Below are 27,029 nucleotides of genomic sequence, written 5' to 3'. Positions count from 1 at the left end.
GCCCTGCTCAGAACAGGCTGTTTCTGTGTCTGTACCTTTAAATATGTAAATGAGCTGTGAATGTGAATGTACCTTTTAGTCTTTGTTATACAGTTTGTACCTTTAAGTGTTTTACTGTGTTGTAGTTTGTGTTGTGTGAATATATAAGTGACATTCACTTTAGCGCAACAAGGTTAATTTTTACATTTCAGGTTAGCTAATTAACTAGCTTGCCTGCTAGCGTAACCATACGTTTGCATACGGCGCATGGGGGCTGGAAGCCATGGCAACAGTGAGTTCCACCAATCAGAGGCATCGCTGTGACACTCTATGATCGGGGGCTAGTGTAGTTCTTCTGCCCCAATATTGTCAATAAATCATATTTTTTCTTAAAAGGAGGTTGACACAGCAGGGGTTCAGCTCGGGACCCCCCCCCAAAATAACTGTGCTAGGCCGGGGCCCCCCACTGTCGCACAGTGGGGGGCCCCGGCCTCAGAACACATCGTCTCAACGTAGTACAATTTAATGAACAGACACAGCGGTGATGTGTTGTTGCAGTTATGTGCAAACTGACATTTAAAGGATGTTGTTACAGATCACTTTTATTTCAGCATAGATCATGCAGAGCAGTGAACCAGATCCCTGCGGAACTCCCTGTAACACATGACCGTGTGGTCAGGAACACGGTTACAACTCTTTCAACAAGTTTTCTAAGGACACCGTGATCATCTGGATCATCACAATGAAAAGCATGTCCAGGTGAGGTGAGACACCTGTCGCCATGATTCAGGACTAACCATCCTCACAAACAACACATTCCCTGGAAACTGAAGTGACACCTGTGAACACCTTGAGCGACCCGCCTGTCCTCAGTAAGAAGAGGCTGACATCGTTTACACATAGACATGTTGAAGAGCTGAATAAAAGTCTGCATGCAGGGCTCCAAAAGGAAAAGCAACTCCTCAGAGCACTTCAGCCAATCCTCCGTTTAAAGATATAACATGAAAAAAGCTTTTTTCTTCAGGAAATCTCTGCAGCAAATTTCAGCAGATCGACTTCAATCAAACATCTGAACTGAGCTGGAGCTGAGGTGGGTTTTAAGCCTACTGATACACTGTGACATTGCACCCGCTTGTCAATGATGTCAGCTACGTGCCTATGGATAACACATATCCTTCATGGAAACAAAATCCCCCCATCAGACCAATATTGTTTTTTTTGCACCAGGCTGTAAACATGTTAATTTCTGCTGTATAAAAACTGGCTTTTTTAAATGGGGTGTGTATGTGACTTCCAGGGTTCCTGCAGCCAGCCTCAAGCTACAGTATACTCTCGACAAACTGCAGGACACTGGAGGTTGGTCTGCAACTACGGCTGTGTCGTAGGTTATGTAACTGATCAGTAGCACGTGAGAGTGAGTCATATGAGGAGTTTCTTCACAGAGCACTCTAATCCTTTCATTAGGGCACATCTAGTGTTTGTTTTTTTTACAGAAAATGAGTTTAACACAACAAAAGCACTTTACAATCCACAATCCATGCACAAGTTTAGAAAATATGACCGACATTAAAGGACTCAGTAAAAATAACAAAAGTAACTGCAGAACTGAAGAAACATTGTAATGAATTCAAACTGAAGAAACAAGGTTTAATACTACATAACTAAATAAAGACATATAAGATAAATTAAAATCCTAATTCAAAAACAGACCTACAGACCTCAAATGTGTCTTTGTTTTTTATTTGAAATGATTGACTTTCTGATTATTTAAGAGTTTGCTCTTACAATTATGAAATGTGCCTTCAAATAGACGATTGAAATTTTAATTCTCCCTCTGCAGCATTGAGAAAAAAAAAGCCCCACTGCAGTAAAAAAGTAAGTCTCAGAGAAGTTTGGATCTTACATGAGGATTACATAGCTCAGTCTGAACCCGAGGGTCGCCGGTTCAAGTCCCAGTGCGGATCAAGTCACTTGCTGAGCACTGTCGAAGCGCCCTTGAGTAAGTATGTCACACACTGACATCCCTCCATCAGTGCATGTCCACAGGATCATGTTTGTGCATGTGTGTGTGTTTCAGCCTCTGTGTGTGTAGCATGTTCAACAACAGAGTGTAAAAAAAAGTTTCCCCTCACAGGATTGATAAAGTATATCTTCTTCTATGAAGAGAAAGCTTTCAGTGGGAGACACATGAACGCTAAATGCTTATTTCCTCTGCCCTGCTGCCCTCTAGTGGTCCACTCAGAATCTTTCCGCAACACTTTCTTTTAACATGAATTTGGTGCTTAGATTCTATTAATTTCTCTTTCTCCACATATGAGCTCAAATGCAGAATGTAAGACACGAGTTTATCACCAAAGTAAGTTAGGTTATTTCTGAACATACATCTGGACCGAGGTTATTATCATTCACAAAGATTAATGAAACATCAAAAACTTTATCGTCAAAAACATTTTTATAAACTGAAAATAAATAAAAAATACGACTTTACAAAACAGATGACTCACGCAAACTGTATTATATATTTTTATTTAAAAAAAGATGAATATATCTACATAAATATTTGTAGTTTTCTGTCGTTGTCTTGGTTACTGATGTCACAAGTCCTCTGACTGACACATTTATCTGATGGTTTGTTTTTGTGTATGACTGTGGTTGTTCATATTTTGTAGGCTATATGAATACTTTTTTATTTCAATGGTTTTTAATAAAACAAGACATCTGGGCCCGTTTTTGACTGGCCCCTGACAAGTATCCAATAAAATAAGACTAACACTGAAACCAAGACAAAAATAAACTAAAACAATCAAACCAGCATTAAAGACTGATTTCAAAGAAAAAAAAAAGCCAAAACTATCATAACTATACAACCTTAAAGAAAAACGATATCACCTGCGCCGGCTCCCTGTTTCTTTTAAAGTTTATTTTAAAGTGATTTTAATTGTTTTGTAAAGCTCTACGCGTTATTGCTCCTCCATATATCACCAAACTTATTTCCTTTCATGTTCCAGCAGAACCGGGAGCTATCTGGGTGTTTTTAACTGTAAACTGAAGACCTTACTTATTTAATCTGGCTTTTTAATCAGGAGTGATTTAACTGACTTTTACTTCCAAGCCTGTTGAGGGGCAGCTGGACATCTGATCTGATGTTCAGTTCTCAGTGCCTTCCTCACAGAACGAGGCTATACTGTCTCTGATTGTCTCTTTTGTTGTGTTTCCTATGGTCGTCTTTGAATGTTTTATCCTGCTCTGTCAGGGTTTCTTTTGTTCTATAATTTTGAAAAACAAAATAAAAAATATGATTCAAAAAAGGAGTGATTTGACTTTTTACTTTTGTCTTCATCTTTTTATTTTACATTTCTTTTATCTCTTTTTATTTAAAGTCGACTTCTTACCACGTGTTATTAATTTACTGATATTTCTTTCCCCGTTGCACTGATTTACTTTTATTTATACTTTTTGATTGACTTAATTTGATCCTGATTCATCACCTTCCCTTTTGTTTTAATCGCTTTCTTCCCATTTCTGTTCTTCCCTGTCTGTTCTTTTGTGAAGCACTAAATGTTTTTATGTATGAAAGCTGTTACATAAATAAAGCTGAGTTGAGATAAAATATAGAAATATAGTACTTGGAAGTTTAGCTATTTAAAACGAGCCTTTATTAGACTATTAATTAAACTTCATGCATAAAGATTTAGTGTTTTTATGAAGTCTGCAGCTCAGGAAACAATTTCAGTCTCATTTTATTAACCTTCAAACCCCAAAGCCTTAAAGACTCTTTTATAAAATGCTTATTCTCTTATTTTACTCTTTTATATGATTAACTTTGTTTCCTATTTTCTCTTATTTTGCAGCCCTGCTCAAATCCTTGTATGTGTTTATAAATTAGCCTCTGTATGAATGTCACTAAATGCAATAAAGTTATTGTTTCTTTTAATTTAACGTGTATATGTAGTTGTCTCCAGTGCGCCTGCGCGTCAAATCTACCGTTGTGATTGGATGATACGATCAAGCAGTAATTCCGGTACAGCCCAAACAACACTCCTCTGATGTAAATAAAAATCCTCCGCACTGTTTCTCGTCTTCTTGCTCCCGAACATCATGGCAGCTTCCGGTTTCTTCCTGGCTGTCCTCGCGCTGTCTCTGAGCTCCGGTAAGATGAACGTTTACCGGAGACGGTAAATAGTCTGCATCACTGTCACCTGACGAGCCGCCATTTATTCTGTTGGCCAATATCACAGGGTGTTATTATTGTGGGTTTAATGACACAAAGCATGCTGTGTATTTTTAACCGTGGTAATAATTGTGTGTGTTTATTGTTTTTTATATATTTCCCGTTAACGGTTTCTATAATTCCTCTTTCTGTCTCGGTTTAAAGGAGACTCCAGGTTCATCCTCGACTCTGTTTCACTTTTACCGCAGAAATATCTGGTAAGCCTCACCTTGTTTTCCTGTTTCACCCCTACAGCGCACAACATCTGTGTTCATTTTGGTACTTCAGGGCCTCCGTAGTTTAATATTTATATTTTTATTATTATTATTATTATATTATATATGTATATTATTATTTTTATTATTATTATTATTATTATTATTTAATTATTTTTATTTTTATTATTATATTATATATTATTATTTAATTATTTTTATTATTATTATTATTATTATATTATATATGTGTATTATTTTATTATTATTATTTAATTATCTATATTTTTATTATTATTATTATTATATTATATTATTATTTAATTATTTATATTTTAATTATTATTATATTATATTATTATTATTATTTATTTATTTATATTTTAATTTTTAGTTTAGTTTTAGTTTCCCATCATACCAGTATATCGCATAATGTGTTTTTAATGACCGACTGCACAAACCAAACTGTATTAGAAGGAGTACACTGCATTGAAATGTCTTATTTCATGAGTCTGAGCTTGTTTATTAAATTAAATTATGTATTATATATTGGTGATGGTTTTGTGAACTGCAGTAGTCATTTCGCTTTTTCCTAACAAACACGATCCTGATCCTGGTGGAGGTTTTCTTCATTAACTCATTAACAGTCAGGGGCGCAGCAGGGGATTTTGTGCCCCATAAAATAATTAAAATACTTTAATATTTAAAAAGAGATTATGATACGATATGTTTCACCTTATTGTCCCCTTGGGCTAATTTATCCTGGGGTCAAAGTTCAGCGAACATTAACTACTGTTGTAAGATTTTTATAGCCCCTAGCAGGAATTGTCCTCATTTTTCTCTCCCGTCCCGTTCAGCGCCCTGTTGACAGGTAACATGAGGGACCTGGTTAATTGTTGTTGTTTTTTTAACTTAAGTTGTGCCTACCTCAAACAAATATCAAATGTTTCTTGAAAATTTTGCAACTACACGGAGCCCCTTAAGTCCCAAAAAGTAAAAAATAAATGCATTTTAAAAAAGTAATAAAAAAAGACGTAAGATATGCAACAGCATCGTGGTGTTTTGACCCTTTTCTTGTATTTATGCGCTGCTTTGTGCAGATCTTATACAATATGTGTGGGTTTTCATTGTCTTGTGCTTCACTGTTTACATGTGGATTGTTTGTTTTTATTGTTTTGTATTCATTGATGCTTCTGTGGAGGCAGATACATGTGTGTGGTGCTTGAGGCCAATTATTACATTATTATTACAGTATCTTCATTTCTGATCACGTTTCAGCACTAAACCCTGGAGAAGGTGTTTATGTGGCAGGTTTCTGGTTTCTGTTGGAGTGCTCCTCGTTAACATTTATCGCGGTTTCTCAAATGTGTTTTCCAAACGTTGAAAAGAAGAGTACGACGTTCTCATGAAGAACACATGACACTTTAATTAAAAGATGAACATATCCGTCTTTATTTGTGCATCAGGTCTGGTGAGAGTCTCTACACTGACATTATGATCTAACTTTATCCTCTCTGTTGTTTCAGTCGCTGGATATTTGTTCAGAATGCAGCCAGGTCGTCCAGCTGTCCGCCAACATGATCTCCAGCAGAGACACCAAGGTGAGAGCGTTCAGTTTCACTTCACCTTTACATCAATTGTGAAACACAACATGTGTTTTTAAAGTGTGTTTTTTCCTATAATTTAAAGGTTTTTCAAGCTCCTTAAAGTGAATCTGCTTTTAAAGGTTCCAGATAATTAGATGAAAAGTGTCTGAGTGAGAGATTGTGTTTTTCAGTTCGATACGGAAACTCATTCAGATGTTTTTATTATCATAACTGATCATTTTATTGTTGTTGTTGTTGGTATTATGTGTAACCCCCCAAATTTCAGAGCAAAACCGTGGCACTGACAAAACAGGAAGCAGCAAAAACTCAGGTTTTCAAAATAAATCTTTTAAACTGAAGTGTAAGAAATGACTTTTGATCTCATAGAAGGAGCTGTTGCATCTCATCTGAACGTCGTCATGGAGACGGCCTGTGGACACTTCTTACAGTTCAGTCTGAACGTCTTCAAAGAGAGAGACTGTGTGAGCTAAGAATGTTTAAGAAGTGCCCGATTATCTTTCTTGATCAGTGGCGTGGATTGAGACCGTCAGTCCGATACGTAAGATTATGTCAATATCGGACCTGAAGATCGGATCAGTCCCATCTCAAACAACTAACAGCTGTTTTAAACGCGCGCCAACTTATTACACTTCCTGCCGTGTGTTTCAGGAGACCGTCTATGAAGCGCTGCACGCTCTGTGCCGCCGCCTCCCCGGGGAACAGGCGTCAGAGTGTGAATCACAGGTGAAGACGTATTTACCTAAAGTCCTGCAGCAAACACCTGGTCACCTGGTGAGTCCAGCCTCCATTCAGGCGTCTCTTTAGACTTGTGAATGAAGGATAATCACTTTTCTGGTTTTCTCTCACGGTTTATCACCTGTAATGTGTGTATGTTAGAAACCGGCGCAGACCTGTGCGGTGTTTGGACTTTGCGTCGCCCACAAGGAGGAAGAACAACTGAAACTTCCTCACCAAGCAGCTGACCAACACCAACCCAGCCCTGTCCTCGAGTCAGCCGCAAACACACATGTGAGTGAGAGAAAAGAGAAGTGGATGTTACACTGAAGGTGAAATGAAACTTGTTTTATGTTCTCATACTATAAATATCTGCTCGTCTGTAGGAGCTCTTCGGCCCTGTCTGCAGCCTGTGCGTGATGGTCATCAAGAAACTGGAGACCTTGCTGCCTGAGAATGTGACAGAGGTAACTTATTATTACTTTTGTATCATCAGACACATACCAGCACCACATGTGTTAAAGTACTCCTGATCCGTCTTTGTCAAGGCCTCGTCTCGGGAGCAGACAAAGAGGCCTCCGGATTTTAATACAAGACCACCGCTGATTTATGTGTCTGCTTTATTACCGTCTTGTTTTCATACATGTACCTCACTGTTTTTTTTACTGCACCTTAAAGGAAGAATGTGCGTCATTTAAAACATAAATACAGCAGAAATCAAGTTTATCTTCTCTGAGTCACGACTGTCTACAATGAGTGAGAAGCTCGAGTCCCTCTAGCTGTGTTGTTGTCAGAGCCGTGTTTACATCATCATCAAGGATCCTGAATCAAAACAAAAATGTCCTTCTCTGAATGTAACCAATAACCTAAATTAATTGGTAGTTTGAATTTATTTCCCTTTAACGGCAACAACCTTCTCTGCCTCTTTTTGCACAAGTGGGAGTGTGTGGAGACGACCCAAAGAGAGGTTGAGTGTGGGAGCGCCGATAGCCTAGCGGTAATGTCCCGCGCCCTGTTTAGCTCGGTCTTCACCTTGGTCTAAAGACCGGTCTCCAGACCACTTTTTGAAGGTCTCAGTCTCATCTCGGAATCGAAAGAATTTTTACTCGGTCTTGTCTCGGCCTCAGACTGGGAGGACTCCGGATTTTAACTCCAAGACCGGTCAAGACCACCCCTGAAAAACAAATGTTCCATGTCATTACTGTGATTAGAGGGAAAACGCCTCTTTTTAAAAGAACAAATAACTTCAATATATTTGTCTGATTTTTATCCCCAAGTTACGGCTGCAGCATTCTCAGTGTTATGGTCTAAGTGACACGGCCCCGAAACACAAGATGATGACTTTTCATTGATAGTCTCGGTCTTGTTGTTCTTGTCTCGGTCTCGCCCTGCCTTGGTCTCAGTCCCTAATGTCTCGGTCTCTGAGCCCTCTGGTCTCAGGTACATCTTGGTCTCGGTCAGTGTGGTCTTGACTACAGCACAACGTGATCCCTTAACAGTCGGTCTCGTCTTGGTCCGGGTACACTCTGCTCTCAGTCACTACAGAACTCCCTCACTCTACACCTCGTCATGTTAACATCTCTTTTCCCGCAGGATGCTTTGATGAAGCTCATGGAGGAGGTGTGTGATCTGATACCACAGAGCTACAAAGACGAGTGTGATGATTTTGTGGACAAATACGGGACGGAGATCGTCGAGTTCCTCCTATCGTCTGCCGCTCCTCACACAATATGTACTCTACTACACCTCTGTATGTTCAACGAGCAGCCTGAACCAGGTCAGTCACATCATGTATTAAGTCAACATCAGGCCGTTCTTCATTAAAGGGTTTTAACTTCCCTCTTCCTTCATGTTCACCCAGAGGTTCTCCCTCCCTCTGACTGTGACTCGTGCCGCACGCTGGCTGTTCTCAGCAGACTTCACCTGAGTCCAAACTCCACCCAACCTGAGTTTTCCTCTTTCCTGCAGTCTGTGTGTGTCCAGCACCCGAATGCCATCCCCAAGGTCTGACCACCAGCACATCATGAATCAAATGATCCCTCAGAAATCACAATCCTTCATACAAGTTTGAACAGGATATCATACGAGGTCTCTTTCTACTTTAATGTAATTAGGTGGATTATGATTTCCTGTTTGAATGTTAAGTAGAGGTTTTAGTAAAGTGGCTGTTTCAGCAAAGTAGACTTAAGTCCTTTCTACACATGTGCAAAACTCCTGAAAAGAAAAGTGTGAATGCTAATGGTGAATAGTTTTCCTGCCAGCTCCCCAGTAATTTCTGCAAAAAGTCAGGGTGAGCCAAGAGAACCCCCAACCCCCACCCCCCACCCCCAGCAAGTGGGCAGGTGTGACAATTTGGGGTCATTTTGCACATAATCAAGCTGCTTCTTACTTTTTTTTGCTCAAGAAAGGATTCTAGACATTGTTAGGAGCTCAAGATGCTTAAGAATAAAATCCCCTCTCTCAGTCTGTATTACAAATCCTTCTTTTTTCAGTGCAAGGCTTTCCTAACAGTCTACGGATCACGACTGCAGGAGGTTTTGGGAAACCAGATGGACGGTCCACATGCCTGTGAAGTAAGAATAAGACTTCTAAAAAAATGTGTGTGTGTGAACAATGACCTTTCACACTATCGGGACAAAGAGGAAAAATTAAGATCCACTTTGTCTACACTTAATATAACAGTTAAATAATATTCATTAACTGACATAGTTTGCAAGTCTTTAGCTAAATAGTGAAGCCAAGAATGTACACTTTATCAAGTCTGCTGCTTCATTTTCTGATCTCGACCTCCTCTGATTTTATGGCTCAAGTCAAAGACACATTTCTGCAGTTTGCATGCTAAAAGTAGACCAATAAGTGTTTGTTAATCATTTCCGTCTTACAGAGAGCTGATCTCTGCATCGCCTCAAAGAAGGTGGAGCTGCTGGGAAAGAATCGCTGCACTTGGGGACCAAAGTACTGGTGCAGGGACGTTCAGACTGCTAAGAAATGTGGTGTAAGTTTTCATCAGTCATTTGCCATCATCTGAAATTAACATGCAATAACACGTAACATCTGTCAGACTCTTAAATGTTAATTGTTAGCATACATGTGTATAGTGGAGATAGAAAGAATAAATATAAATGCTTCTTATGCATGTGTCTGTACAAACTTCACACCGCCCCTGAATAAGTCACTGCCCCAGTTTGACCGCTGTGATGAAAAAAGTCTGGCTCCGCCCCTGAGTAGTGTTAAACAAATAAAGAAGGGAAGGCAGGAATTTCTAACTCTCAAGGAAATGTTAAACATTTAGACCATAACAAAAGAAATGTAAGAGGCATGAAATTCCTTTTATCGCTCCGTAAAAAAGTAGTAACACCATGAACGCACACGGGTCTCCTACCCCCTCTGTGCTGATCACCACTGTTCCTGTTTGGACTGATTAAAGTCATGCTGTGGTTTCCAATGTTTCACATCCTGTTTTGTGTTTTGATCTGCAGAATCAGGCCTTCTGTGAGAAGTTCATGTGGAAGGAGTGAAAGCTCGGGTCTGCTCTGAAAATATATCTGCACTTTCAAATAAAAATGTTATTACACTAATCAACGATTGAGTTCTACATATATAATGCACTGATCAACTTTGATTTCTTGAGATTAGGATCTTGTTTGCTTTTTTTTTTTATAATTAACTGAATTGAGCCATAAATGAATGTCTCGTGATTTCCTCCAGCTTGCATGTAGTGTCATAAGACTTGAGGCTGGAGTTCAGTCTGGAGGGTTTCCTGTTCTGTGCACTGTGTCATTCACTAAAAATGCTTCAAATATGTTTTTGTGAATGTGGAAACTGTAAGAGCCGTTGTCCATCTTCACATAAGATGAACTTTCAGTATGTAATAAAACACTATTGGACAACTGACCACACAAAGAAGTGTCGCTTCTTTTTTGAACTTGTTGCTGTGGGGTTTTTATTTGTGCCTTCATTAGAGAGATCAGAGAGTGGATAGAGTCAGAAATCAGGGAAAGAGAGGATGGCATGCGGGAAAAGGGCACAGGTCAGATTTGAACCCGGGCCGCCCACCTGAAGGACCACACAGCCTCTGGCACCCAAACTAACCCCTCAGCCACCGGCGCCCCTGTTGCTGTATTTTGACTCAAACACTCTTGAATAATTTCTATAACTCATTTCAAATCCGTAACATTTGTAACTCATATTCCACAACCAGAAACACGCTGCTTGTTTGTTTTGGAGCTTGTTTATTTAGAAACTTCCACAAAGTAAAAAGATAAAACCAGACATTTACATTGATTTGAAACTTTGAGAACAAGTTTTGTCACACTCCCTCTGTATGCTGTGTTTTTTTTCCCCATTGATTAAATAACCCAGTTCATTTCCAAAAGAGGGACAAAGCCGTTATCAGGGTCGCTCACACACTGAGGAAAATGCTGCCTCACTTACAGCCCTGTGTGGTTGTTTGTGTCATCGTCATCATCGCCTCCTTGTCTCTTCCAGATCTAAGAAGAGAAGGGAAAAAGATTTTTGTTAACTAAACTTCACAGTCGTATTGAACAACGATGTGAAGTGAGATCAGATTCAGCTTGTACTGAAAGCTGCTGACGTCGTCTTCATACTGAAACTCCTGATAATATTCAGGTTAACATTAACTAATTACAGGAAGAATTTAACCCCTTAAACACCAGATGTCATAAAGTGTCATAGCAGCTCTTCAGGGAGGAATGATGCAGCATTAACTGAGGCGTAATGGTGGGACGAATTGACCCCTCCCCCCCTCTGTACCGTCTTCAGAGGTAGTAACAGAGGCTTACAAAGACCATGATGACAGCTGAGCTTAGTTAAGACACTTTTGGAAAGGGAACATCTGAAAATGGCTTCTTATACATGTTTTTAAATATTGGCTAACACTTTCTTTACCTCAGCCCAAACTGTTTTCTAACAGATACAAGTTATAAACAGGAGTCAGTTATTCTTAAAAAGACAGTGTGTGAAATATCAAATACATCCTATCCACCAGGCCGAGCCAGGTGCTCGGAAAAAATGGAAGAAGAATTGATAAAACCAAAACTGTAGATTAAAACAAGACAACGAGACAACTATGTACATCTCCAGCTTTGGTTTCCTCACCTGCATCCAAAAATGTTTATTTTTTGTCAACCTGAGCTGATCTCAAGATTAAAATGTCGCCAGGGAAGCAAGGAGGATTTTTAAGTTCTGTAGAACTCGTTTCTGCTGTTTCTCTGTCACCTCGGACCTGTGCAGTTGCCGTGCGCTCTCCAGAAGTGCAGCTGCAGGCTAAAGGAAAGCTGCTCTTTATCATTTTTAAATATTTCATTTGGAAGTAGACATGGAGAGAGAAAACAGCAGGTGCTAAAATCACAGATCCTCCTTTTGACTGAGTGCTTTGATATCACCAGTATCTTTGTTCTGTGAAGAACAATAGTGGAATACTTGTTAGTTTATTTTAAATCACTAGCTGCTCCAGAAGAGTAGACCTTCTTTACCCTGTACGTTCATGGCAGTAAAGATGGCGCACATACTCTGTTATGTTTGATTCATACACTCTGTTTTGTGTTTTTTGGTGAGTGTTGTCTGTTGGACAAAAAGGAATTTCCCCAAAGGGAAAATAAAGTCTAAAATAGTCTACTACTCAAATATCAGAAGCTGCATTATAAAATATTGAGGCACAAATATGTTTCAAATAGCAGCTGATGAAAAGTGAATTTATTCAAGCCTCTGTACAATTTTGCAACCTCAACAGAACGAGCGGGAGGACTTACCTGGATGTAGGCTTCGGACAGTGTGATCATCTGGGGGAGGATATCGGTCACCTGCAGGTCCTGCATCTCGTACCACTTCCCGGTCCCCTGATCAAACACAGAGAGGTGTAGTGAGGAATAAACACAACGCTGGCTTGATTTAATCACAGCTACTCGCATTGTTAAGAATGTTTGCAGCAGGGACATCAGAAATCATGGAAATATTTGTCTTCAACCTACATGATGAAGAACATGTATCCTGTACGCTCCCTCGGTGGGTTTCCCATCATGCACTACGTTGGCGACTAGGTCATAAGTTGTGTGCTTCTCTGTAACTTGAGCTTCTTCTGTCAAGTACTCACGAAGGTCGACATTCCTGTTGAAGCAAACACAAAGTGACTTCATGAACAAGTGAATATTTAAAATAAAAAGGTCACATATTATCCAAAATCCACTTCACCATGTTTTTCTAACACTAATGTATCCCTAGTCTGTCTACAAACCCCCCAATGATGAGAAAAGTCCATCCTCTCAGTCTTCTGCCTGCTCCACTTTTCAGAAAATGTGTGCTCAAACAGGCCGTTTGGAGATTTTCCCTACATGACATCACAAAGGGCAGTAGCCCCTCCCCCAGGTGGGTGACACTCCCACAGCTAGGTGTTTGTTCTGCCCTCTGAGTCTGCCTTCTCACTGTAAACAAAAGGACATGGAGCGAGAAAGCCTCGAGTACACCCAAGCCCTTCCAGAGAGGGGGTGTGGTCAGACACAGCTCATTTACATATTTAAAGGTACAGAAACAGTCTGTTCTGAGCAGGGCTGAAATAGAGGGGTTTATAGACATGATCAAATACAGAATCAGAGTGGATTTAGAACAAGAAACTTCACACCATGTTTTGAGGAGCTCTGAGACTTATTTAAACTGGTTGAAGAGGAGGAGAATATGTGACCTTTTACAACAAAATACACACGCCTGTGACAGCACTTTTCAAAACAACATTACACATGAAAATGATAATAATCATACTTTAAGATTATCAGTTGGGATGCACCAATGCTTAACGATATCGGCCCTGTTGACACATATCAGCACATCTGCAAATAATGTGGCATGAACTGATGTTTGTCTGTTGTGCCGTATAAATGTAATGCTGCTACCTAGTACACCTAGCTGCTGATTCAGAGAAGAGCAGCAGAAATCACCTGTCAGACAAACTCTGTTCTATTTCATGCTAGAACACAAGTACCAAACATCAGTATCACAATCAACAATCGGCTGCATCCCTAATTATCCGCATGTACCTAATGTACTTAATCTTTAGTTTTACTGACATGAACAGCACTCACGTGATCGGGAAGTTAACAATGGTGGGGTTCTTTTCCACAAAGAAGTTGTTCTTGGTGAATCTTTTGATGCAAAAGACGAGGTATGGAGGCAGTTTGGTCAGCTGGAACTTTTTGAGGAAGTTCTCTTTGTAGGTTTTGTATTCCTGAGGTAGGAAATGTTGCATTAAGTCATTTTTTATACTTTGAATTCATCATGCACATTATATATATATATATATATATATATATATATCTCAGGATAGAAGGTGTGAGTGAACTGGTACCTTCTCCGTGTTGCCATTGAACTTGCCCAGGATGTTGAAGAGCGGGACCTGGGGGATAATCAGCTGCTCCTTCTCGTCCTTGTAAAGTGGAGCTGTCGGGAGGTCGAGGGTCAGGAACAGAAAGGTGGACTCAGACATCTGCTCCTGGTACTCCTCTGTTACCAGCAACGCCTCTTTCTCCTCTGGTAGCTGGAAAACAAGACCATGAAATACATTTAAAATAAATGAGGACGAAAAAAAACATTGTGTGGTGTCAAAGGATTGTAGGGAGGTAAACTTACTAAATCTGGATGTGGAAGTTTCTTGGAGAAGATTCTCATAGAGCCTTGAAATGCTTTTGTAATGATTGCTATGAGAGCAAAAAAACAGAAAGAAGGAACAAAAATAAGATTCACACTTAAACTGTAGACTGTCTCCAAAGCCTTATTCACACATGCACAAAACTTTCACAAGGTCTTTTGGGTGAGGTGTAAACACTGATTTAATTCTTAATATCATTCCCCAGAAACACAAGTAAATAAACTTTATTGGGATCGAGTGCAGCTCTCTTTTTATTCACAATATTACCTGCTGACGAGAACGAGAACTACCGTTCAGAGCCCACAGAGGTTCGCGGTACACACATATATTTGCAGGTTTGTAGCGTTCCTGTGTCTCTCCACCAAATCAGTGGGCTGCTGTCTGCAGAGAGACGAGTCTCCCTCATGCAAGTCTGAATCTCCTGAATCACGCCCCCGTTGCTTTAACCACAACATAACTGTCTTCATTTACTGAGGTTAATATAGCATGCAATGGTTAAGTTACACTGAGAGCGCCCTCTGCTGGATCAAAATGCAAACTACTTCAGACGGCCTGGAGCGCTGATAGAGTGTATATTTTAAATTTGAACGTCTCACTACAGTTTGAATGTGAACTTCCTCACCCAGGTTCGAATTAATGATCAAACTTCAAATAAAAAATAATGATAGTCCTCATGCAGAAGCTTTAATTTTGAACCGGCTTACACAAATACTTTCTACAGTTATTGTAGCATCGTTAGAGAAATCTTCCTGTGGTGAGGGAATCATGTGAACGAGCAGCTCAGGAAGATTTCAGGGGCAGACGGTCTGAATATTTCAGGAGTGCACGTTTACAAAAAAGGCTCAGGTGTTTTATTTGACACTCGTAACATTAGTGTACTCTTCAGTATACTTTGAATATATCAGTAAATTAGTAGAATATCATATGTTCTACTTACAAGGTTTTTTCTTTGTGCCTCCCAGAGCGCCATGCAGAGCATTCAAGAACCACGTCATGAAGTCGACAGAATCTCCTGCAGAACAGAGAGCGATCAGTCAGCACCACACTCTTCATCTTCACAGTGCAGCATGTCTTAAATCCTGCTTGTGTCATGTTCAGTATTATGGGTTCTGTCAGCTGAAGCGTTACCTTGCTTGGTAATTTGGAAGTTCTTCTTGCTGCACAGCACCACGGCCTGCAGCATCTCGTGCGGTGACACATGAGCCTTGAAGTTTCTCGGATTCCAGAGTTTGCGCATCAGCTCACCGAACCTCTGCACCAAGAGGAACATGATGTCCCCCGGCGGTCTGCGGATGCCCCTGTAGTTTTCTTCCTCCAGGAAATAGTTTCTCAGCGGTGGAACATTAGAAAAAGCCTAAGAAGAGAAAGTAGATATCAAATGATTGGGGACACATTAGAAGTTGTCAACACGTCCAGAAAAAGGTGATCTGAGGCGTTTCTTCATACCTGTAACACGGCGTTGGCGTAGTCATTGGCTTTGATGTTGTTGAGGCCTACGATGCCCGGCAGGTAGGTTGTTCCATCGTATGCTCGGTACAGCTTTCCCTGCTTATCCAGACCTGCGATGTGCTGCTTGGTGAAAGTTGGCTTCAGCACATACTGTGGAGACAATCAGAAAGAGTCAAAACAATTAAAAACACAGAGGTTCTGTTTCAAAAAAGTGGCATTTAAAGACTTAAAAGCTCTTTTAAGTATGCTTTTTTGAAAATGTGATTGATTGCATCTTTTCTAAAACACTGTTTATCTGGCAAAATGTCCTTTACTTTTCATTTCCCAATGAATATCACAGAAAGAAAAATACTGTAACGTTAGCTCTTTCCAAAATTGTGCAGTCTTAGTTTATAAGCTTTGTTATAAATGAAATAAAGTACTCCAAAATACAATGTTTTCTTACACAATAAATATAGATTGTTTACGTTTTAGCTCTAACTAGTGTTGTAGTACTCGAAATCGGTCTCTGTCTCCAGACCACTTTTTGAAGGTCTCGGTCTCATCTCAGAATCAAAAAGCCTTTTCTCGGGCTCAGACTGAGCTGACATCACATTACTGTGATTAGAAGGAAAACTCGCCTCTCTAAAAGAATCATTCATTTGTAGCTTGATTTTTTTCTGACCATGGTCTCGGTCAGTGTGGTCTTGACTACAACACTCGCTCTAACCTTGACAGCACTTGGTGAGAGATTTAAGGTGATTTTTTTTTGAGGATGGTGCTGAACATCAAATTGAATTCAACATTTGTTTTAAACGTCATCATGAGCGTGCACCTCAACGTCTCTACTCACCGTGATGTCTTCCAGTGAAGAGTCGATGATCTCGTAGTTGTCGGGCAGACAGTAGAACTTGAGAGTGTGCAGATTCAGGAACACGTGATGAGTGAACTGCACACTGTGAGTGTAAGCATGGGACTTAAGACCTCGACCTAGAAGGAAGTGCATGAAAAAAAAGATCAGTCCAACAAGTAGAGCGATGTGACTGATCTGTGGGTAAAAGTCAGACACATCACCTACCTTGAAAGTATTTCCCACATATAAGGCAGGCATAGACATTGATGTGGGAGAGGGAGATGGAGCAGAGTTTCTCAAAGTCAAAGTCCAGCACACTCCTGATGGATACAAAAACAAGATGAGAATCAGCTGCTGGCTGAAGAGGACAGGGCTGAATGGAATTTGGCACCAACAATACTTATACAATTACATTTTTTCATACCTGTTTATGGTGTCGAGGTAAGGACAGTGACGACTTCTCCGGTCTTCTGTTACACGTCCTCGACTCATTTTAGGGGCAACTGAAAAAGGAAGAGGAACAAAATATAAAAAAACAGATTGAATATGTAGCAATGGTAAAATATTACACATGTATTTTTTTTTTTAAAGGGTTACATTTGGCCTTTTTATGCTTTTATTTAGAGATAGGACAGTCGATAAGAGTCAGAAATCAGGGAGAGAGAGTTTGTTTGTTATGTTGAGATGTTTGTTATGTTGAGATGTTTGTTATGTTTGTTATGTTGAGATGTTTGTTATGTTGAGATGTTTGTTATGTTGAGATGTTTGTTATGTTTGTTATGTTGAGATGTTTGTTATGTTGAGATGTTTGTTATGTTTGTTATGTTGAGATGTTTGTTATGTTTGTTATGTTGAGATGTTTGTTATGTTTGTTATGTTGAGATGTTTGTTATGTTTGTTATGTTGAGATGTTTGTTATGTTTGTTATGTTTGTTATGTTGTTATGTTTGTTATGTTTGTTATGTTGAGATGTTTGTTATGTTGAGATGTTTGTTATGTTGAGATGTTTGTTATGTTTGTTATGTTGAGATGTTTGTTATGTTTGTTATGTTGAGATGTTTGTTATGTTTGTTATGTTGAGATGTTTGTTATGTTTGTTATGTTGAGATGTTTGTTATGTTGAGATGTTTGTTATGTTTGTTATGTTTGTTATGTTGAGATGTTTGTTATGTTGAGATGTTTGTTATGTTTGTTATGTTGAGATGTTTGTTATGTTTGTTATGTTTGTTATGTTTGTTATGTTGAGATGTTTGTTATGTTTGTTATGTTTGTTATGTTGAGATGTTTGTTATGTTTGTTATGTTGAGATGTTTGTTATGTTTGTTATGTTTGTTATGTTTGTTATGTTGAGATGTTTGTTATGTTTGTTATGTTTGTTATGTTGAGATGTTTGTTATGTTGAGATGTTTGTTATGTTTGTTATGTTGAGATGTTTCTTATGTTTGTTATGTTGAGATGTTTGTTATGTTTGTTATGTTGAGATGTTTGTTATGTTTGTTATGTTGAGATGTTTGTTATGTTGAGATGTTTTTTATGTTTGTTATGTTGAGATGTTTGTTATGTTTGTTATGTTTGTTATGTTGAGATGTTTGTTATGTTTGTTATGTTTGTTATGTTGAGATGTTTGTTATGTTTGTTATGTTGAGATGTTTGTTATGTTGAGATGTTTGTTATGTTTGTTATGTTTGTTATGTTGAGATGTTTGTTATGTTTGTTATGTTGAGATGTTTGTTATGTTTGTTATGTTTGTTATGTTGAGATGTTTGTTATGTTTGTTATGTTGAGATGTTTGTTATGTTTGTTATGTTGAGATGTTTGTTATGTTTGTTATGTTTGTTATGTTTGTTATGTTTGTTATGTTGAGATGTTTGTTATGTTGAGATGTTTGTTATGTTGAGATGTTTGTTATGTTTGTTATGTTTGTTATGTTGAGATGTTTGTTATGTTTGTTATGTTGAGATGTTTGTTATGTTTGTTATGTTGAGATGTTTGTTATGTTGAGATGTTTGTTATGTTTGTTATGTTGAGATGTTTGTTATGTTGAGATGTTTGTTATGTTTGTTATGTTTGTTATGTTGAGATGTTTGTTATGTTGAGATGTTTGATATGTTTGTTATGTTTGTTATGTTGAGATGTTTGTTATGTTGAGATGTTTGTTATGTTTGTTATGTTGAGATGTTTGTTATGTTTGTTATGTTTGTTATGTTGAGATGTTTGATATGTTTGTTATGTTTGTTATGTTGAGATGTTTGTTATGTTGAGATGTTTGTTATGTTTGTTATGTTGAGATGTTTGTTATGTTTGTTATGTTTGTTATGTTGAGATGTTTGTTATGTTGAGATGTTTGTTATGTTTGTTATGTTGAGATGTTTGTTATGTTTGTTATGTTGAGATGTTTGTTATGTTTGTTATGTTGAGATGTTTGTTATGTTGAGATGTTTGTTATGTTGAGATGTTTGTTATGTTGAGATGTTTGTTATGTTTGTTATGTTGAGATGTTTGTTATGTTGAGATGTTTGTTATGTTTGTTATGTTTGTTATGTTTGTTATGTTGAGATGTTTGTTATGTTTGTTATGTCTGTTATGTTGAGATGTTTGTTATGTTGAGATGTTTGTTATGTTTGTTATGTTGAGATGTTTGTTATGTTGAGATGTTTGTTATGTTGAGATGTTTGTTATGTTGAGATGTTTGTTATGTTTGTTATGTTGAGATGTTTGTTATGTTGAGATGTTTGTTATGTTGAGATGTTTGTTATGTTTGTTATGTTGAGATGTTTGTTATGTTTGTTATGTTGAGATGTTTGTTATGTTGAGATGTTTGTTATGTCTGTTATGTTGAGATGTTTGTTATGTTGAGATGTTTGTTATGTTTGTTATGTTGAGATGTTTGTTATGTTTGTTATGTTGAGATGTTTGTTATGTTGAGATGTTTGTTATGTTTGTTATGTTGAGATGTTTGTTATGTTTGTTATGTTGAGATGTTTGTTATGTTGAGATGTTTGTTATGTTTGTTATGTTGAGATGTTTGTTATGTTGAGATGTTTGTTATGTCTGTTATGTTGAGATGTTTGTTATGTTGAGATGTTTGTTATGTTTGTTATGTTGAGATGTTTGTTATGTTTGTTATGTTGAGATGTTTGTTATGTTGAGATGTTTGTTATGTTTGTTATGTTGAGATGTTTGTTATGTTGAGATGTTTGTTATGTTTGTTATGTTTGTTATGTTGAGATGTTTGTTATGTTGAGATGTTTGATATGTTTGTTATGTTGAGCTGTTTGTTATGTTGAGATGTTTGTTATGTTTGTTATGTTGAGATGTTTGTTATGTTTGTTATGTTTGTTATGTTGAGATGTTTGTTATGTTGAGATGTTTGTTATGTTTGTTATGTTGAGATGTTTGTTATGTTTGTTATGTTGAGATGTTTGTTATGTTTGTTATGTTGAGATGTTTGTTATGTTTGTTATGTTGAGATGTTTGTTATGTTTGTTATGTTGAGATGTTTGTTATGTTTGTTATGTTTGTTATGTTGAGATGTTTGTTATGTTGAGATGTTTGTTATGTTTGTTATGTTGAGATGTTTGTTATGTTTGTTATGTTGAGATGTTTGTTATGTTTGTTATGTTGAGATGTTTGTTATGTTTGTTATGTTGAGATGTTTGTTATGTTTGTTATGTTGAGATGTTTGTTATGTTTGTTATGTTGAGATGTTTGTTATGTTGAGATGTTTGTTATGTTGAGATGTTTGTTATGTTTGTTATGTTGAGATGTTTGTTATGTTTGTTATGTTGAGATGTTTGTTATGTTGAGATGTTTGTTATGTCTGTTATGTTGAGATGTTTGTTATGTTGAGATGTTTGTTATGTTTGTTATGTTGAGATGTTTGTTATGTTTGTTATGTTGAGATGTTTGTTATGTTGAGATGTTTGTTATGTTTGTTATGTTGAGATGTTTGTTATGTTTGTTATGTTGAGATGTTTGTTATGTTGAGATGTTTGTTATGTTTGTTATGTTGAGATGTTTGTTATGTTGAGATGTTTGTTATGTCTGTTATGTTGAGATGTTTGTTATGTTGAGATGTTTGTTATGTTTGTTATGTTGAGATGTTTGTTATGTTTGTTATGTTGAGATGTTTGTTATGTTGAGATGTTTGTTATGTTGAGATGTTTGTTATGTTTGTTATGTTGAGATGTTTGTTATGTTTGTTATGTTGAGATGTTTGTTATGTTGAGATGTTTGTTATGTTTGTTATGTTGAGATGTTTGTTATGTTGAGATGTTTGTTATGTTTGTTATGTTGAGATGTTTGTTATGTTGAGATGTTTGTTATGTTTGTTATGTTTGTTATGTTGAGATGTTTGTTATGTTTGTTATGTTGAGATGTTTGTTATGTTTGTTATGTTGAGATGTTTGTTATGTTTGTTATGTTTGTTATGTTTGTTATGTTGTTATGTTTGTTATGTTTGTTATGTTGAGATGTTTGTTATGTTGAGATGTTTGTTATGTTGAGATGTTTGTTATGTTTGTTATGTTGAGATGTTTGTTATGTTTGTTATGTTGAGATGTTTGTTATGTTTGTTATGTTGAGATGTTTGTTATGTTTGTTATGTTGAGATGTTTGTTATGTTGAGATGTTTGTTATGTTTGTTATGTTTGTTATGTTGAGATGTTTGTTATGTTGAGATGTTTGTTATGTTTGTTATGTTGAGATGTTTGTTATGTTTGTTATGTTTGTTATGTTTGTTATGTTGAGATGTTTGTTATGTTTGTTATGTTTGTTATGTTGAGATGTTTGTTATGTTGAGATGTTTGTTATGTTTGTTATGTTGAGATGTTTCTTATGTTTGTTATGTTGAGATGTTTGTTATGTTTGTTATGTTGAGATGTTTGTTATGTTTGTTATGTTGAGATGTTTGTTATGTTGAGATGTTTGTTATGTTTGTTATGTTGAGATGTTTGTTATGTTGAGATGTTTGTTATGTTTGTTATGTTTGTTATGTTGAGATGTTTGTTATGTTTGTTATGTTGAGATGTTTGTTATGTTTGTTATGTTGAGATGTTTGTTATGTTGAGATGTTTGTTATGTTTGTTATGTTTGTTATGTTTGTTATGTTGAGATGTTTGTTATGTTTGTTATGTTGAGATGTTTGTTATGTTTGTTATGTTTGTTATGTTTGTTATGTTGAGATGTTTGTTATGTTTGTTATGTTGAGATGTTTGTTATGTTTGTTATGTTGAGATGTTTGTTATGTTTGTTATGTTGAGATGTTTGTTATGTTTGTTATGTTTGTTATGTTTGTTATGTTGTTATGTTTGTTATGTTTGTTATGTTGAGATGTTTGTTATGTTGAGATGTTTGTTATGTTGAGATGTTTGTTATGTTTGTTATGTTTGTTATGTTGAGATGTTTGTTATGTTTGTTATGTTGAGATGTTTGTTATGTTTGTTATGTTGAGATGTTTGTTATGTTTGTTATGTTGAGATGTTTGTTATGTTGAGATGTTTGTTATGTTTGTTATGTTGAGATGTTTGTTATGTTGAGATGTTTGTTATGTTTGTTATGTTTGTTATGTTGAGATGTTTGTTATGTTGAGATGTTTGATATGTTTGTTATGTTGAGCTGTTTGTTATGTTGAGATGTTTGTTATGTTTGTTATGTTGAGATGTTTGTTATGTTTGTTATGTTTGTTATGTTGAGATGTTTGTTATGTTGAGATGTTTGTTATGTTTGTTATGTTGAGATGTTTGTTATGTTTGTTATGTTGAGATGTTTGTTATGTTTGTTATGTTGAGATGTTTGTTATGTTTGTTATGTTGAGATGTTTGTTATGTTGAGATGTTTGTTATGTTGAGATGTTTGTTATGTTTGTTATGTTGAGATGTTTGTTATGTTGAGATGTTTGTTATGTTTGTTATGTTTGTTATGTTTGTTATGTTTGTTATGTTGAGATGTTTGTTATGTTTGTTATGTCTGTTATGTTGAGATGTTTGTTATGTTGAGATGTTTGTTATGTTTGTTATGTTGAGATGTTTGTTATGTTTGTTATGTTGAGATGTTTGTTATGTTGAGATGTTTGTTATGTTTGTTATGTTGAGATGTTTGTTATGTTGAGATGTTTGTTATGTTGAGATGTTTGTTATGTTTGTTATGTTGAGATGTTTGTTATGTTGAGATGTTTGTTATGTTTGTTATGTTGAGATGTTTGTTATGTTGAGATGTTTGTTATGTTTGTTATGTTGAGATGTTTGTTATGTTGAGATGTTTGTTATGTTTGTTATGTTGAGATGTTTGTTATGTTTGTTATGTTGAGATGTTTGTTATGTTGAGATGTTTGTTATGTTTGTTATGTTGAGATGTTTGTTATGTTGAGATGTTTGTTATGTTTGTTATGTTTGTTATGTTGAGATGTTTGTTATGTTGAGATGTTTGTTATGTTGAGATGTTTGTTATGTTTGTTATGTTGAGATGTTTGTTATGTTGAGATGTTTGTTATGTTTGTTATGTTTGTTATGTTGAGATGTTTGTTATGTTTGTTATGTTTGTTATGTTGAGATGTTTGTTATGTTGAGATGTTTGTTATGTTGAGATGTTTGTTATGTTGAGATGTTTGTTATGTTTGTTATGTTTGTTATGTTGAGATGTTTGTTATGTTTGTTATGTTGAGATGTTTGTTATGTTTGTTATGTTGAGATGTTTGTTATGTTGAGATGTTTGTTATGTTTGTTATGTTTGTTATGTTGAGATGTTTGTTATGTTGAGATGTTTGTTATGTTTGTTATGTTGAGATGTTTGTTATGTTGAGATGTTTGTTATGTTTGTTATGTTGAGATGTTTGTTATGTTGAGATGTTTGTTATGTTGAGATGTTTGTTATGTTTGTTATGTTGAGATGTTTGTTATGTTGAGATGTTTGTTATGTTTGTTATGTTGAGATGTTTGTTATGTTTGTTATGTTGAGATGTTTGTTATGTTGAGATGTTTGTTATGTTTGTTATGTTTGTTATGTTGAGATGTTTGTTATGTTTGTTATGTTGAGATGTTTGTTATGTTGAGATGTTTGTTATGTTTGTTATGTTTGTTATGTTTGTTATGTTGAGATGTTTGTTATGTTGAGATGTTTGTTATGTTTGTTATGTTTGTTATGTTGAGATGTTTGTTATGTTTGTTATGTTGAGATGTTTGTTATGTTGAGATGTTTGTTATGTTTGTTATGTTGAGATGTTTGTTATGTTGAGATGTTTGTTATGTTGAGATGTTTGTTATGTTTGTTATGTTGAGATGTTTGTTGTGTTTGTTATGTTGAGATGTTTGTTATGTTGAGATGTTTGTTATGTTTGTTATGTTGAGATGTTTGTTATGTTGAGATGTTTGTTATGTTGAGATGTTTGTTATGTTTGTTATGTTGAGATGTTTGTTATGTTTGTTATGTTTGTTATGTTGAGATGTTTGTTATGTTTGTTATGTTGAGATGTTTGTTATGTTGAGATGTTTGTTATGTTTGTTATGTTGAGATGTTTGTTGTGTTGAGATGTTTGTTATGTTGAGATGTTTGTTATGTTGAGATGTTTGTTATGTTTGTTATGTTGAGATGTTTGTTGTGTTGAGATGTTTGTTATGTTTGTTATGTTGAGATGTTTGTTATGTTTGTTATGTTGAGATGTTTGTTATGTTTGTTATGTTGAGATGTTTGTTATGTTTGTTATGTTTGTTATGTTGAGATGTTTGTTATGTTGAGATGTTTGTTATGTTGAGATGTTTGTTATGTTTGTTATGTTGAGATGTTTGTTATGTTTGTTATGTTGAGATGTTTGTTATGTTGAGATGTTTGTTATGTTTGTTATGTTTGTTATGTTGAGATGTTTGTTATGTTTGTTATGTTTGTTATGTTGAGATGTTTGTTATGTTTGTTATGTTGAGATGTTTGTTATGTTTGTTATGTTTGTTATGTTGAGATGTTTGTTATGTTGAGATGTTTGTTATGTTTGTTATGTTTGTTATGTTTGTTATGTTGAGATGTTTGTTATGTTTGTTATGTTTGTTATGTTTGTTATGTTTGTTATGTTGAGATGTTTGTTATGTTTGTTATGTTTGTTATGTTGAGATGTTTGTTATGTTTGTTATGTTTGTTATGTCTGTTATGTTGAGATGTTTGTTATGTTGAGATGTTTGTTATGTTTGTTATGTTTGTTATGTCTGTTATGTTGAGATGTTTGTTATGTTGAGATGTTTGTTATGTTTGTTATGTTGAGATGTTTGTTATGTTTGTTATGTTGAGATGTTTGTTATGTTGAGATGTTTGTTATGTTTGTTATGTTGAGATGTTTGTTATGTTGAGATGTTTGTTATGTTGAGATGTTTGTTATGTTTGTTATGTTGAGATGTTTGTTATGTTGAGATGTTTGTTATGTTTGTTATGTTGAGATGTTTGTTATGTTTGTTATGTTGAGATGTTTGTTATGTTGAGATGTTTGTTATGTTGAGATGTTTGTTATGTTTGTTATGTTTTGTTACAAACACAAGAGAGTGAATATCAGTTAGCATAACAAGCTCGCTAACTTAGTTTTTGTGATGTTATGAAAAGTTGAGTTTTATTTTGAAAGGATTGAACTGGAAGTACCGTGTTTTTAAAACTCTGTTTAAACTGTACTGTAGTGGTGACACACGTGTTGATGTCAGAACAGAAACGAGAGTTAAAAATGTTTCTCTCATTAGCTCTCAGGCTAACAGCTAACCGCTAACAGCTAACAGCTAACAGCTAACAGCTAACCACACGTTGAAGAATCGTGTTTATAACTTACCTCTGTCGTCATCATCATCGTCCACCTCAGCCTCTCTTTCTCTCTTCACAGAAACCATCACAGCAGATAAAGAGTTATTATTATTATTGTACAAAGAGAAGAAGAAACTTCAGCTGATGAATGAAGCTCACAGAGCGCGTCGCGGTCCGTCCTCATCAACCGTCCGACAAGAGCGCGTCGCGGTCCGTCCTCATCAACCGTCCGACAAGAGCGCGTCGCGGTCCGTCCTCATCAACTGTCCGACAAGAGCGCGTCGTGGTCCGTTCTCATCAACCGTCCGACAAGAGCGCGTCGGGGTCCGTCCTCATCAACCGTCCGACAAAAACCTAACCCGGAGTTACACATAAACAACCCTACAAATAACAACAACATTTCTCCACATTTAGCCCTAAAACATCACTTTTTATTCACATTTAGAGAAATATTTGTGAACTTTGTCATATTTACTTTTGTGAATAAAAATTTAAGATAATTTCATTGGCAAATATAAATGTTAAATATTATATCTTAATGTTGAATGTTTTATATAAATGTTAAAAATACATGTCCTGATTCTAAATATTTAGCTACGATATTTAAATATTTAGCTTTGATTTCTAAATATTTAGCTACGTTTCTAAACATTTAGTTTAAATTCTAAATATTTAGCTAATTTTCAAATGAACTCTACCGCCCACCGGAAGCACCAAAATAAAAGGAAGCCGTTAGAAAAGAAACGTACTGTGTGCTGTGGTGGCGCTGTGGAAGATCCTGTGGCCGATACCGAAGAAGTAGTGATTTGAAAACACTGACTTGCAGCCAAAACGGCCCTTCCAATATTCTCCGCTGATTCGTTCGACAGCCTCCTGTAGGAGACGATGGTTGGATCGCTTCCTCGAACTTTTATTTTGGTGCTTCCGGTGGGCGGTAGAGTGAATTTTAAATATTATATCTATATTTTAGTACAATATTAAAAATATGAACAAGTCCAATCGTTGTAAATAACATAACTGTACAACTAATAACAAGGCAACACTATTATTTACTTTATTTATTCAATCAAACTTTATTTATACAGCACCTTTCAGACAAATTAAATTGCAGTTCAGAGTGTTTAACAAGAGTGCAGAAAAGTTGTTGACAAAAAGGTAGTTTATAAAATCATTGAGAGACTAATGCACACCAATAACAATTTAAAAAATATGTATAAAAATAAATAAAATAAAATACGACACATAAAAGCAACAAGATATTAAAATAAATACATAAGAGGAAAATATTTAAAATTGTAGTCTGATAAATAAAGTAATGTTAAGATTTGAATTGATATAAAGCTGTCTTTTTGTCTTTGTCTGTCTTTTTTAACCTACGACAATTTTAAATATTTTCCTCTTATGTATTAATTTTAATATCTTGTTGCTTTTGTGTCATATTTTATTTTATTTTATTTTTATACATATTTTTTAATTCTTATTGGTGTGCATTAGTCTCTCAATTATTTTATAAACTACTTTTTGTCAACAACTTTTCTGCACTCTTGTAAAGCACTGCAATTTAATTTGTCTGAAAGGTGCTGTATAAATAAAGTTTGAT

At 35.9% G+C, this 27,029-nt stretch overlaps 2 protein-coding genes across 2 annotated transcripts; one reads left to right on the top strand and one right to left on the bottom strand.

The window, feature by feature from the left end:
- The first annotated feature begins 3,991 nt into the window (after positions 1 to 3,991).
- Positions 3,992 to 10,619, top strand: sftpbb (surfactant protein Bb). The gene is made up of 11 exons (XM_020650701.3): positions 3,992 to 4,129; positions 4,355 to 4,407; positions 5,931 to 6,005; positions 6,660 to 6,782; positions 6,888 to 7,019; positions 7,112 to 7,192; positions 8,319 to 8,502; positions 8,587 to 8,729; positions 9,218 to 9,298; positions 9,610 to 9,720; positions 10,205 to 10,619. Exons 1-11 carry the CDS (start codon positions 4,078 to 4,080, stop codon positions 10,241 to 10,243), a joined length of 1,074 nt encoding a protein of 357 aa, XP_020506357.2. The 5' UTR covers positions 3,992 to 4,077; the 3' UTR covers positions 10,244 to 10,619.
- usp39 (ubiquitin specific peptidase 39) lies at positions 10,366 to 25,646 on the bottom strand. Its single transcript, XM_020650708.3, has 13 exons — positions 25,458 to 25,646; positions 17,088 to 17,166; positions 16,889 to 16,983; positions 16,664 to 16,800; positions 15,829 to 15,981; positions 15,511 to 15,736; positions 15,320 to 15,394; positions 14,364 to 14,431; positions 14,083 to 14,271; positions 13,820 to 13,962; positions 12,716 to 12,851; positions 12,497 to 12,583; positions 10,366 to 11,215 (listed from the first exon to the last, which is right to left on the bottom strand). Exons 1-13 carry the CDS (start codon positions 25,513 to 25,515, stop codon positions 11,156 to 11,158), a joined length of 1,506 nt encoding a protein of 501 aa, XP_020506364.1. The 5' UTR covers positions 25,516 to 25,646; the 3' UTR covers positions 10,366 to 11,155.
- Between the last annotated feature and the right edge of the window lie 1,383 nt (positions 25,647 to 27,029).

This window comes from Labrus bergylta, chromosome 2, assembly GCF_963930695.1.
Source record: "Labrus bergylta chromosome 2, fLabBer1.1, whole genome shotgun sequence".
NCBI classification, from domain to species: Eukaryota; Metazoa; Chordata; class Actinopteri; order Labriformes; family Labridae; genus Labrus; species Labrus bergylta.
The sequence above is the reverse complement of the archived record's forward strand: the minus strand, read 5'-3'. Positions and strand labels throughout refer to the sequence as shown.

Bases quoted from the DNA above. Each gene is read 5' to 3' on its own strand.
- sftpbb (XM_020650701.3), top strand. From the start codon at position 4,078: ATGGCAGCTTCCGGTTTCTTCCTGGCTGTCCTCGCGCTGTCTCTGAGC. The intron at 6,783-6,887 runs GTGAGTCCAGCC...TGTGTATGTTAG, and splicing joins AGCAAACACCTGGTCACCTG to AAACCGGCGCAGACCTGTGC. The intron at 7,193-8,318 runs GTAACTTATTAT...CTTTTCCCGCAG, and splicing joins TGCCTGAGAATGTGACAGAG to GATGCTTTGATGAAGCTCAT.
- usp39 (XM_020650708.3), bottom strand. From the start codon at position 25,515: ATGGTTTCTGTGAAGAGAGAAAGAGAGGCTGAGGTGGACGATGATGAT. The intron at 16,984-17,087 runs GTATGAAAAAAT...TGTATCCATCAG, and splicing joins TACCTCGACACCATAAACAG to GAGTGTGCTGGACTTTGACT. The intron at 11,216-12,496 runs GTAAGTCCTCCC...TTCTCTTCTTAG, and splicing joins TGTCCGAAGCCTACATCCAG to ATCTGGAAGAGACAAGGAGG.